The following is a 14,001-nucleotide window of genomic DNA, read 5'->3' on the forward strand; positions in this document are numbered from 1 at the left end:
CCATCTCGTACTTCTGATGAAAACAAACTGGAAGCAGTATGATATACTTGGTTGACATATATATAATTTGCTGGTTCGGGTTTGTAGAAAATATTCATATAATAAATGAAAGAAGACGCTGTAAGATTACCAATGAGACAACAATCCACTATAGACCATACGACGTTAAAGGTAACAATTTTTACTCTCACCGCATTTCACATAAATAAAAATTGAGAAACAGACGATGCTATTTATGATTTTACTTCGTTTTTGTCGCTATTTTACGGAAGTGTAAAAGCCCCCGACACATTTATTTTATAACATGTTTCCCAATATTCCTTAAAGATGAAGATTAAACAGATATCACATGAATTTTATACAAAAAAAGTCCTGAATAAACTTTCTTCTATAACAGACAGTTCAAAATTATTTCTATATAGTCAAATAAAAACTGAGATACAAATTGAAAATTATTTATTAAAAGAATCAAATTTTAAAACCAGACAATTAATTTCTAAATTAAGGGTTAGTGACCATAAACCTAGAAGTTGAAATGGGAAGTTATAAAAATGTACCCAGAGATCAAAGGTTATGTAAACTTTGTAATAAAACCAGACAATTAATTTATTTCTAAATTAAGGGTTAGTGGCCATAACCTAGGAGTTGAAATGGGAAGATATAAAAATGTACCTAGAGATCAAAGGTTATGTAAACTTTGTAATAAAATTGATGATGAATACCATTTTTGTCTATATTGCAAACTAAACTCAACTTTAAGAGATTGCTTATTTTTAAAGATAAATAATCATGATAATTTAAATCCTGATTTTACAAATAATCAACCACTTTAAAGCTAAAACAACTTTTAAATCCTAAATCTGAGCTTTTGACAGAAATTTGTGACTTTATAAAGCAATCTTTAGAATTGCGAAAATGAGGTCGATGTCCATCAAAGGTTACATTTATTACCATTTATAACTATGTTTGTTTTATGTTTATATATGTAATTCTTCACTGTCTGTATTAAATGTTGTATTTGTGTTTGCTTGACCCATATGGGTGTATTTTGCAAATACAATTATTATTATGTTTACGTAATAATGGAAACCTTTGCAAAATAACGCTGCGAAAGATTGGTTAGATCTATACAAGCTTTCATATTGAAATAAATATATAAATAAAGATTTTTTATATCATTATTTAAATAACACATAGCTGAGAGCAGATTGTTACCCCGAGAAAACATTGCCAACCGCGGCGAAGCCAATCACAATATGGCATGTTTACATGAAGTTTAATAAAATTATATAGTCTCTGATAAACTTCTACCCAATAATTTTAAATAATGACCTCACTAGATAGAAATGTATGTATTTCCATAATTCAATGAATTACGACATCCCATATAGTTACAACATTATCCAATTAATTAATATTATAAGGTTTTATAATAATGTCTTAAATTAGGATATTTTATAATATTATGCAATTTCCTATTTGCCTTGACTGACAAAGTAGACAAAATACTGTACACATTTAAGGTTATTCTACATAAATAAACACAATATCGATACTTTGACTTATGTTTTTCCGAAGAAATATACAATATCTTTACGTGATCGTCTATCCCCCCCCCAAAAAAAATAAATAGAAGAAAACAATAAGTTGAATAGACTTATGAATGTGCACTGTTTACGTTGTCGGTTGTTTTTATAAAAAAACAATCACGTTTATGTTCATGCAAACTGCATGTATACAATTCCGTTTTTCTGTAGGTTCGTTTGTGGGCTTGTCTATGGTAAGAGTAGAGACCATACAATAAACAATATGGGCAACAAACAATCTCCTTACATTCAAGTTGAACGGAATATTGTTGCTCTGTCTGTGAAAAATTTTAATAAATGTCCAACAAACACTTAAACAATGAAGATTGTAGTTATACCACAGAAAATAAAAAAAAGATAAACCCCGTTAATGTAGCCAATTAAAAAAAAAATTAAAATTAAGCGCTTGTTGGAGTATTGTGAAAGATTTGTTAGACCTATACAAGCTACCATATTAAAATAAATGTACATAAGATGAAGGTTTTTTTTTCATTATCATTAATTTGTAGTCTAAAATAATTTTCTATCGAAGCATCTTAAATAATAACCTCACTAGATTAAGATTTAAAAACCCAATGTTCTTTTATTAAACTGTATCATAAATTTAACTGAAATTCAACAAACGATTTTGTACATCTCATAACTCTTTACAAAAATATGTTTTGATTTGAATATAGTTCCTTTATTCATATGACTTTTTTATTGTATATTTAATAAAAAAAAAAAAAATGCTTGATTTATATGTTTTCTTTATTAACTATATCACATTCAATATTTTGATGGCAGTAGGACATGCAAATGCCGATATTTAAAATAACACTACTTTTAAATTATACATTACACATAAAACATTGTAAACTGTAACTTCAATATTAAGGTTTGTGATTATGAAATATTAAATATTTTAAGAATCATTAAAATCGAAAATTTGCTTTATATATTTATATAGGAAATGTTTCGTTAAAGGGGCACTAGCTGTCAAATTCATGGTCACCAATTTGACTCAAATTCTCATATTTGATTAATAACAATGTAAAACATTTATCCAATCTATCAAACGTTTAAAATAAACAGTTTACAGAGCATGGGGTAGATGATATGTAGGTTCGTTTCGTGTGTATTTAAATCCAGATGCCATCTACTTAACTATCGATTGACCTCAGATGACCATATAAGCGATGTAAACACAGATAAAGATATGAATAGGTTAAACCAGCACGTGCAATTGGATTTTTATAGGTCTGTTTGGTTTGAATTAATAGATTAAAAATATAAGTTTCTCATTGTTTTTAAACGTATAAGAATGATTTATGTGGATCGAATTAGTAATCAAATGATTTACCGTAGTTTCACTTTCATTGTTGACATTTTTTTTCTTTAAATAACCAGTTCACGTACAATGCATGCGTTGTCAGTCTCTATCTAGGGGGTTAAATTGAAGTTCACATGAATACCGGTTAGAATGATGATGACGTATTCACTCGCAAGTGAATCAGTCAAAAATTATGTAAAATCGCTTATTTCAACAAAATTAAAGCAAATTGATTGCTAAAAGCAAATTATTATTTCATTATTCCAATTTAATTAATGATTAATCTAAAAAAAAATCATACTTTATTTTTTTAAATATATCGTAGCTAGTGCTCCTTTAAAAGAAGTATCATTTTGTTGATCTCAAGAGTGTGTTGTTTTTAACTCTATCCATTGAATGTTATTAATACAAATACTCTGTTTTGTAACTTAAATTTTCTACAATCGTTTCTTTTTTCATTGTTTAAATTGTAAAAGATAACTGTTGTTCATTAATCATACCAAGAGGAGTTTTTCTCACACGCTGACTGAGACATATATATGTCTCTGAAGCGGGACATCTTGACAGCAGTAATAAAGATTAGTAATGATACAACGTTGTGCACTTAAAATGCCGAATCTAACGATTTAATCTCATCATGGTAATACGATCATGGAAGTATTCTTAGACTATTGACGATATAATATTTACATGTTCCAATTTACAGAAGCTAAATCAACACAAAAATACCGTAAAATACAGAAATAATAAATCTCCAATTAAAATAAATACACATATAATAAAGTGTCTACACATGTTAAATAAAGAAAATATCGTTATGTGCAAAATTGAGATCAAATGGGTGATTTAAGCTGTTAAATATTTTTGTTATTTGTCATTATTTTCGTGAACAAATACATCGTTATGCATTATAAAAGCATAATGTTGCTAGATAATATTTCATTTGGTGTTTTGATATTTTATTGTTCCAACATGACAACAAACAAAAGGTTTGATTAATCTTTTAAAGTTGTATCTAAAGTATATTACGTCTTAAACTAGACAGTTCAAGATTTCTAAAAGGAAAAGAAAAGTATGCAGCTGTAAATCACATGCAAATCATGATAGATATATAAAGAAAACACATCTTCAACCTTCGATTAGTATTAAAAAAATCGAAGTATCAAAGAACTATAACCGAAAGTTGTATTTTAAACCGATACTAGTTGTCTCCCATCGTTTAATTATAAACTTAAAGCAAACTTCGTGGATTCGGGAGGATTTAATGGTGTTTCGTAGAAAATCTGACAGTTGGTCATTATGACCTAGTATAAGCACCACTCAAACATAACTTTTTTTCCCGAGAAATTTCCCAAAATTTGTCGCAGGGCCCAAAAAACGACCGATTTTTTTTTTAAATCGTAAAATGTTTCTTCTCTTATGTTTTTCCATAACTTTATGAATTACGAAATCCCATAATATATTTACAAAGTTATCCGATTAACTAATATTATGAAGTTTCATAATAAAATGTTAAATTAGGATGTTTCATAATATAATGCAATTTCCTATTTGCCTCGACATGCACAAGTGCTGACATTTGGGTAGATGATACGCTCGTGATTTACACATTGAAACCTGTCTAGTGTATACAACTGTGAATGCGTTCCTTGATATGTGTTCTACAGTTTTATCAAGATTCCACTCATCTCAAAATAAATTTCAGTATTCTTTTCAACACACATGATACTTGTTGAAAAATGAATCGAATAATTACAATTTGCACACTGTCAACAAATAAGAAAGAAGTTGATAGTTGACAGAAAACAATTATGTTGTTTATGTGATTTGTTTTCCTGTTATGCCTTAAATATTAGCAAAGCAGTAATATCTACATGAAAAATATCCGAATTACAATTACGCAAAACATCCTGTCAGAAAACATAGCAATTATTATTGACTAAGAAAGCAATGTTTAGAATTAACATTATCATTGATGATTAAGTATTAATACAAAATATAAATATACTAGAACACACCCGTGATATCACGGGCCCGTGTCTGAATTAAAGTATATTACTATGCGCAAGCCTTATGTTAGTATTAGTATTGCCATCTGATAAAGTCATGCCGATTATAAGATACACAGTTTTTCTCTGCTTTCAAATCTTTTTATTTGAACCCGTCGAACTGGAACTTATCAATTATTGGTAATATTAATTATTTGGAAAACAAAAGGTCCTGGAATGGAGTATTTTTTAATCAACAGCATTGTCCTATATTAGTTATAAATAAAGTTGAATTCTTTGATTCGCTGTTTTACGTCATGCCCACTTACAAAATGAAAACTGTCCTTCTACGCCTTATTTTTATTCCAGATTTTTAGTATCGTATTGTTATCTAAGAAAGTCTTACTGATTAAAAAACTACAATAGGTAACACTTTGACAATTTAGTAGTGTCAACCCTGTGATTATGACCCGTGTATATAGCATAAGTATATTAATCCTGAATACACCTTTTGGTGGTGCGCCTGTCAGATGCTGAACGTACAAATAAGGTAATAGGTAATAGGTGAATATACTATTGGTATCGGTATCGGAATACTCGATCCGGAACTTTAATTATTGGCACTATTATAATTACGTGGAAAAAAAAGGGCCTGGAGTAGTGTAATTTTTAATCTACACCTTTGTACTATATTAGTTTCTTATAAATTTGAATTCTGTGATTCGTCGTTTTTACGTGATGACGGCTGACAAATTGGACCTCGTAATTTTAGTATAATATAGATATTATTATGATAGCATTTTTTATCCAGGTCAGACCTTCATAAACAAGTGCCGCATATTACGGTAGGTGATTTTTTTTTCATTTTTCATGACAAAGACGTTAAATAACAGTACATTGATCAGAAACATTTTTTTTTTATTTCACTGCACTAACTTCACAATAAAAATGGCAGTGTGGCTAATAAACACGTAAACGTAGATAAGATCCAGACTCTTATTTATTTATCTTTTTTTAAACGTAGATAAAACGTAATATCGTACGTTTTGTGTATGCTATGTACTTATACTTTGGTGCTGCTGAAGGTCAAACTTTTGCGTGCGGACTATTTATGACGTGATAACACTATTGCCGTAAGATATGTATTAAATGAGTCTTTAATTTCGAAAGGCTTATGCCTATGACAAAGTCAGTAGCCTTTTTTGCAGTATCTGTCTTTGGTTACTGTCTATTAAATTGGTTCTTCTTTATTTTAATCTCACCACAAAATAAAAATAGTGTGGATTATGGCAATAAAATACCAATCCATTCTTATTGTAAGTCATAAAACAATATGCAGTTTTCTGGTTTGGATTTTTCACATTTAATACGTCATAGTTTTGTATAGCTAAATAATATGTATGTGTTTTGCTACTTCTATGAGGCTGTAGGGTGACCTATATTTGCTCATGTCCACGTCATTTAGACTCTGGTTGATGTTTCATTGTAATTGTTTTATGTTTCCCTTTACATTACTTGTCATCTCTGTATTCGTGTTTACCGAAATAAGTAACATATTGTCGTGTATAAAAACAGAAGTCAAGTATTACAGTGATATATTTTATAATGACTAATAGACTTTTAGGATAACACTTACCTTTTTCCATTCATAATCAGATTGTATCCTTTCCAAATAAAGTCTGCCGCCCCTCCAGACCCATCTAATAACAAAATAGGTCGAGTTTCTTGTAGGTAACTCATAGCAATCTCAAACGATGAAGAACTGCCTCCAATAATAATTGGTATTAATGGAATATCCATGTGTGCTATTATTAAAGAAAAAAAACAATATGTTCTGTACACAAAAAATATTTGTATCCTTCCAAATTCGGTACAATAAATCCCAATTTTGATTAAACTTTTATCTTTGATAACACTTAAAAAAAATATGGATCCTCGGAAATGTCTTTTTTTTCAAATAATTGATCAAGTGAATTGCCAGTACACAGTTTGTTTCAACATATTTGTTCGACTTGATTTTTTTTCTACCTAAGTATTAATGTTTCTTAAATAATGCATAACTAGGATATACAAACCATTTCTTCGATTGTTCAAAAAATAGGAAAGTAGCAAAATGGCAGTTTAAACTGTATATGAGTTTTACTTTTTTCAACTGATCTTTATAGATAGTTGTTATGTTGTACTGTTACACCACTGTCAAAGATTAGGTAGAGGGTTGGGATCTCGCATAAATGTTTAATCCCACCACATTCTGTATGTATGCGCCTGTCCCAAGTCAGGGGCCTGTAATTCAGTGGTTGTCGTTTGTTATATATTTGTTATTTGTTCATTTTTGTGCATACATTAGGCCGTTAGTTTTCTTGTTTGAACTGTTTTACATTTGTAATTTTGGAGTCTTTCATAACTGACTATGCGATATGGGTTTTGTTCATTGCTGAGGGCCGTACGGTGACCTATTGTTAGTAATTGCTGTGCCATTTGGTTTCCTGTGGCGAGTTGTCTCATGGGCAATCATACCACATCTTTATATATTTATATATATAGAACGTCTGAATAGTAGTCAACGATTTTATCCACGTGGGCGCTGGATCGTTATGAGTAACGATACAGGTACACAATAGATAAATTCTATAAACGCCTAAAAAAGTGTGCACAACAACTCCAAATACAAAAAAGGTAACTATAAATGTAATTATTTATAAATATTTCGGATAACAGATATCCTTCGTCAGTCAGATTCTGATGTTAAATGAATCATCTTTAAGTCTTCTTAGATTAAACTTTTACTAAATCTTGAAATTTATACAATAAAAAAATCAAACCGAACATCAGTTAAGACGCTTGCACCATTCTAAAAAAAATGTTAAACATGACATAGGTTATATGGCTTATTACAACAGAGAGCTCACATATATGCTTTAAATACAAATAATAATGTGCGATTTGAACTACCACAATTCTAAAACTTTAACGACCAAGAAGATGTCGATATTCCCAGATTCAGGAAAAAAAGTTCATGGATTCCGAAACCCAGTAAATGTGCAACTTTAGAACATATAATTGACAAAATTAAATCCGACGTTACACGTCTGTCCACTGCCACTTCCCAAACATTCAGCAATTTATCGTCTGAAGAAAATGAAGCTGTGTTGAAACTTAAGAACAGAGACGACATTATAATTAAACCAGCTGATAAAGGTAGCGCTGTTGTCGTCATGGACAAATGTGACTACATTCAAGAGGCAGAACGTCAAGTCTCTGATGAGAGATTTTATAAGAAATTAGACACTGACCCCGCCCCTCAGTTCAACAAAGAGATCACAACAAATCTGAAAAACATGTGTGAACAGGGGCATATTGATGAAGACACATTTAAATACCTAAAACCTGAAAAATCAAAGCCCGAGCGTTTTCTATCTTCTGCCTAAAATACATGAAGTCAATTATCCCGGTAAACCAATTGTTTCCGCCAATGACCACCCTACAGAGAAAATATCAGAATTTATTGACTTTAATCTGAGACCACATGTAGAAAATTTACCATCCTATATACAAGACACAACACACTATCTTAAGAAAATGGAATCTCTGAACCCTCTCCCACCTGAAAAGATCCTTGTTTCGCTTGATGTTACCTCCCTCTATACTAACATCCCCCATGACGATGGTATTGAAGCCTGTAGGGAAGTCTGGAACTCTCGTAACACCTTACATCCACCAACTGAATATCTCATCCAGCTTCTAACTTTGGTATTGAAATGCAATAACTTCGTATTTAATGGCGAACACTTCCTCCAAATTAATGGAACAGCAATGGTAACAAAGATGGCCCCGTCTTATGCCAATATTTTTATGGGGAAATTAGAACAAAGAACTCTCAATTCATCTCTTCATCAACCCCTCTCTTGGTTCCGATTTATCGACGATATTGACATGAAGTGCGACAATACTGAACAAGAACTAAATGTGTTCATTCATCATGCAAACAATGCCCATCCCTCAATAAAATTCACATATGAAATCTCTGACTCTAAGATCACATTTTTTGACACTACAACGCAATTGAGGGATGGAAACATATTAACAGATCATTATTGCAAGCCCACAGACAAACATCAATATCTTTCTCCTTTGAGTTGTCATCCCAAACACTGCACCAGGAGCATTCCCTACAGCCAGGCCATACAAATAAAAAGTATTTGCTTCACCAACGATGTTGCAAAAAACGTCTACAAGAACTTCGCGGTCACCTTAAACATCGGGGCTACAAAAGAAAAGACATTGATAAAGGTTTTTCTCGTGCTAACAACATCAGCCGAGATGGGCTTTTACAATATAAAGACAAAAATGTCAACAAGAGGGTGCCTTTTATGTTGACTTACCATCCAAAATTTGACAATTTATCTCATCTAATCCGCGAAAATTGGAAAGAGATCGAAAAACATTCTAAACTATCCAAGATCTTTCCCGAGCCACCTGTACTGGCTTTCCGTAGTCCCAAAAGCCTTAAAGACTTGCTGGTGAGAGCTGATTTATCTTCTCAAGCAGGCTCTTAATATATGGGCTCTCTTGCAAGGGATGCGGAAACAAACGATGTCTGACTCGCAAAAAAATACTGGATACCCAGACTTTTAACAGTCACTCCACTGGAACAGAATACACCATATTTTGCAATGTTAATTACAAGACTTCAAATGTTGTGTATCTCTTACAGTGTAAATGTGGTAAACAGTATGTTGGCGAGTCAGAACAGCCGTTTCACAAACGAATGAACGGCCATCGTAGCGACTACCAATGCAAGCCAGACCTCCCTCTCAGTCGACATTTGAGATCCCCTGGCCACACTAAGGCAGATCTCAATCGACTGACCATTAAAATCATTGACCACAACTCTGCTTGGTCTAAGGAGGATAGACTCGCTCGGGAAAGATTTTGGATAAGAAAATTAACAACTTTGGCACCAAATGGGATAAATGAAAAGATGTAGTTCGACTCCGTGTAGTGCTTCACATTCATGTTATATTACTTATTATAACAGTCTCTGTTTCTTTTTCTTAACCTTTTTCATTTATTAAATAAATTTGTAGAAGATACCAATTTAAATTGCTTAATTTTTTAGTGATGTATAAGTACCAAGCCACGTTCTTCTAGTTATACTTAGTCAAAAATCATTTTAACCTCCGTTTGTTTGCGTTGTTTAAATATTCAGACTCTGTTGTAGCTACTTTACTCTGTCAATTTCATTTAGATCGTTCAGTGCTGTCTATTTGGTAATTTTACAGACGTTAGCATGCTTATACATGTTATACCATCATAATTGTCGTTCCCGATAAAGTTTTAGAATTGTGCTAGTTCAAATCGCACATTATTATTTGTATTTAAAGCATATATGTGAGCTCTCTGTGTCAAGTTTAACATTTTTTTAGAATGGTGCAAGCGTCTTAACTGATGTTCGGTTTGACTTTTTTATTGTATAAATTTCAAGATTTAGTAAAAGTTTAATCAAAGAAGATTTAAAGATGATTCATTTAACATCAGAATCTGACTGACGAAGGATATCTGTTATCCGAAATATTTATAAATAATTACATTTATAGTTACCTTTTTTTGTATTTGGAGTTGTTGTGTACACTTTTTTAGGCGTTTATATATATGTATACATATATATATATATTTGAAGAACAACAAATCATGGCCAATACCAAATGGAAATAAATGCATACAAAACGTCAAAAATTAGAGTTCAAAAACTGAAATACAAACAATACATATTTAACATGTCTAAAGAATGCGATCTTCCGGTTTTTTATTGGGTTGGAGTTGCATTAGTTGTTTTCTATGTTGCATTTTGTAGACTTCTGTCTGTCTTTTAGTTGTTATTCGTTCTTGTCATGACTTTGTAAGTTTATCCTCGACTTATGAATTTCGCTAACTCTTTGATATCTTCGCCTTTCGTTTACCATATCCAGGGCGCAGTAGGCATACAATTGTTTGATCAACTAAAACATACGTGTATTATTCCTGAAATTTGGTGGTTTATTATAACTGTCAATAAAACATAAGTATATTTTCTCATCTAGGTCTCCAACTGTTTCTGTAATTATACATCCTTGGCTTTCAAATGTACGGCTTTGGACACTCCTGATGAAGGTAAATAAAAAAAGCGCTTCGGAGGCGTGAAATTATTCAACGTGTTGTTTCCATTTTTTCTCCTAATTAGAAATTAGGATGTTCAATTGAAATTATGACATTGGAGAAGACAATGTAAAATTACATGCACTCATTATAGATACCATAAACGCACATTTACGTATTATCCTGTGTATTATGTATTCAAGAGGACATTAACAAAGTCTTTTAATTATCTATTTTTTTATTTATTTTCCGATTCTTCATTATGGATTTTAAAATTATTTAGAATTTAGCTTAATCTCAATATTTTTTTTTTAAATCCGTGATAAAAGAAACACGGGGTTTTTTTTTTTAAAAAGACTTATTGATCCAATTGATCGGGTGTATTTAATTGTAAATGTAATGTAATTTTGTTAAACTGTTATTACACATGTCACTATAAGAACATTTTACTTACTTATAAAGACATAAAGAGATATATGATATAAGAAATAAATACTCTTAATCATGTTAATGTTTAAATGAATAGTATATTATATATATGTAAGACTCAGAACGATGTCCAGTCTCAAATCGACGTCCGTTCCTCAAATCGACGTCCAAATCTGACGTCACAATAAAATGACTTTCCAAATCGACGGCCTATTTATATCCATCTAATCGACGTCCAATCTTTGTCCTCTCTAATCGACGTTCACTTCTTAGCTTCTACAACGACGTCCGTTTTATAGGCATATGCAAAGATCCAAACGCCGAGATATTTTTGGGCCGACATGCACAAACAAATGAACAAAACTGCAAACGGGAACCGAAAAAGGTTACAACAGAACTGAAAATTGGATTGTCCGAGAGAGATGTAAAGACAGTTCTTTGTCAATATTTCTACACAATTTATTATATGCGACGAATAGAATATATTAAAAAAGTATTTTTCTAAACTTATTACCGATGTTAACAGGACCGTTGTTATATCAATTTTTAAGTGATTTAAGAAATTATTGAAAAAAAATAATGACATGTGGTGTGATTGCCAATGGGACAACTATACATTAGAGTTCAAACGAAGTGATGTAAGCAGTTATAATCAATCGTACGTCCTTCATCAAAAGCCATTGCATGAAAAATGCAAACCAATTGGAACTGAGAACTAACGGTTTTACTTATAACACAACAATTCCGAAAAACAGATATGACAGACATTAATTAACAACAACCACTGGACTAAAAGTACATTACTTATTTGGTTTGGTTAAACATGTTTTTGAGTACGTAATCCTATACTGGAACAGTGGTTTTACAGCATTACATAAACACATAATGCCAATTTATTTTTTATAAGTATGTTTCACTGCAGAACTATAAATTTGTTGAAATTTTTTTTTAAAGAGTCCAAATTATATTACTCTCAGAGCAGTTGACTTTATTTCATTAATTTGTCCATTGTCAAAGACTGAATGTTGCCCTTCATATGTCGTTTTGATTTTTCTTTGTCCTTGATTTCTCATTAATGTATACGCACATGTAATTTATATAATTTTTCATATGAATATGAATGAAATTCGTCAAGGTAGATCGACTGGATTACTTTCTATTAAATATCATTTCGCAAGTTATCAATTTGTAAATGATGTAAATCTCTATTGAAAGTATGTATAACTATAAAATTAAATTGCTTCAAGAACCCTACAAATCAGACCAAAATAATTAATTCATCTTTTATTTCGTATTTAAAAATTTCAAGATCAATCAACGTCCTACGAAGGTACATGTATAAATCAGTGCAAGTACAGTAATTTGTTAATTCATTAGTTGTTAAACATTGATAAGAGAAAAACTACAATCTATAATCATATCAGACGTCGTTTTGGCAATACATGACGTCACATTAGACGTCGATTAGAGGATCAAAATATTGGACGTCGGTTTGAGAATGTGACATCACATTTGGACGTCGATTTGAGGAACGAACTTCGATTAAAGACCGGACGTCGATCTTAGTCTAACATATATAATCGTAATATATGACATATCATTTCGGTGCAACATAATTATGCAGTTCTGTGTGGATTGTCATTTAGGGTTTTGAGCATGATAAACAACAATAAATCACTGCATGTCTTTCATTCATCTTATAGAAGGAGGTCGATTTGTATTTTACTATTTTTACAAATACAAGCTTACTTAGTATGCAAGCTTCAATTCCGTCATGAAGATTGTCTGCCCATGTATACCAATTATTCTAAAAAAGATTAAATGACATTTGTTAATTAAATATGAAAAGCTTGGAATTTAATTCTATTTATGCCAATGTAATCTGTTAGGAGCTTACAACTAAAAGCTGTAAAAAAAACCCAACACAAATAGAGTCAGCATGATTTTTTTTTAAACTTTCTTAGGGTTTTCTTAACAAAAATTTGGATTCTCAATAATAGGCCCATATCGAATAGGGATAAGCGGGCAAGAGATCAGTAGGCACAATTTTTTTTATTTTCTGTGTAATTTTAGATTTGATATTATAAGATGTAATTATGATTAGTGACTGGAAGAACGAAATAAAACATAAACTAATGTCACACTACTATAATTTCCTAAAAGGAACATGTTTTTAAATAATTTTAATATCAAGTTAAATCTATTTATTTCCTTTTTTTGTAAAGGAGAGCAGGAATATGCAAGAGGAATAATCAAACTCAGGTGATAAAAATGTCTGAGCAAAATGAATCTCACTAACGTCTAGTTGCGACGTAATTTTATTGAAACTTGTCTGAAAGGTTTATATAATCAACATTGTCTAAAGATCTTTGAATATTGTCTTGCTTACTAATACCTAGTTGGGTTTCAATTGTTTAAAACATGTATTGCATCCTCTCGATACTCTTTGTAATGGTGTGAAAAAGATAATGCTTTGATCAGTTATCTATGCATTCGTCTTTTCACTTAATCCATAACTAAGTCGATTTTATTCTACATGCTCATACTGGTG

The 14,001-nt window shown here is 31.1% G+C and overlaps 1 protein-coding gene across 1 annotated transcript in view; it reads right to left on the bottom strand.

Moving 5' to 3' along the window:
- Nucleotides 1–13,219, bottom strand: part of LOC134699778 (transient receptor potential cation channel subfamily M member 5-like) — a 99,854-nt gene extending 86,635 nt beyond the window's left edge. The window contains exons 1-2 of the mRNA XM_063561194.1: nucleotides 13,200–13,219; nucleotides 6,523–6,691 (exon numbers count right to left, since the gene is read on the bottom strand). Of these exons, the coding sequence (XP_063417264.1) occupies nucleotides 6,523–6,686 (164 nt within the window). The 5' untranslated portion in view covers nucleotides 6,687–6,691; nucleotides 13,200–13,219. The remainder of the gene's footprint in view (nucleotides 1–6,522; nucleotides 6,692–13,199) is intronic.
- Nucleotides 13,220–14,001: the final 782 nt, after the last annotated feature.

Source organism: Mytilus trossulus, unplaced genomic scaffold, assembly GCF_036588685.1.
Source record: "Mytilus trossulus isolate FHL-02 unplaced genomic scaffold, PNRI_Mtr1.1.1.hap1 h1tg000085l___fragment_1__unscaffolded, whole genome shotgun sequence".
Classification (NCBI taxonomy): Eukaryota; Metazoa; Mollusca; class Bivalvia; order Mytilida; family Mytilidae; genus Mytilus; species Mytilus trossulus.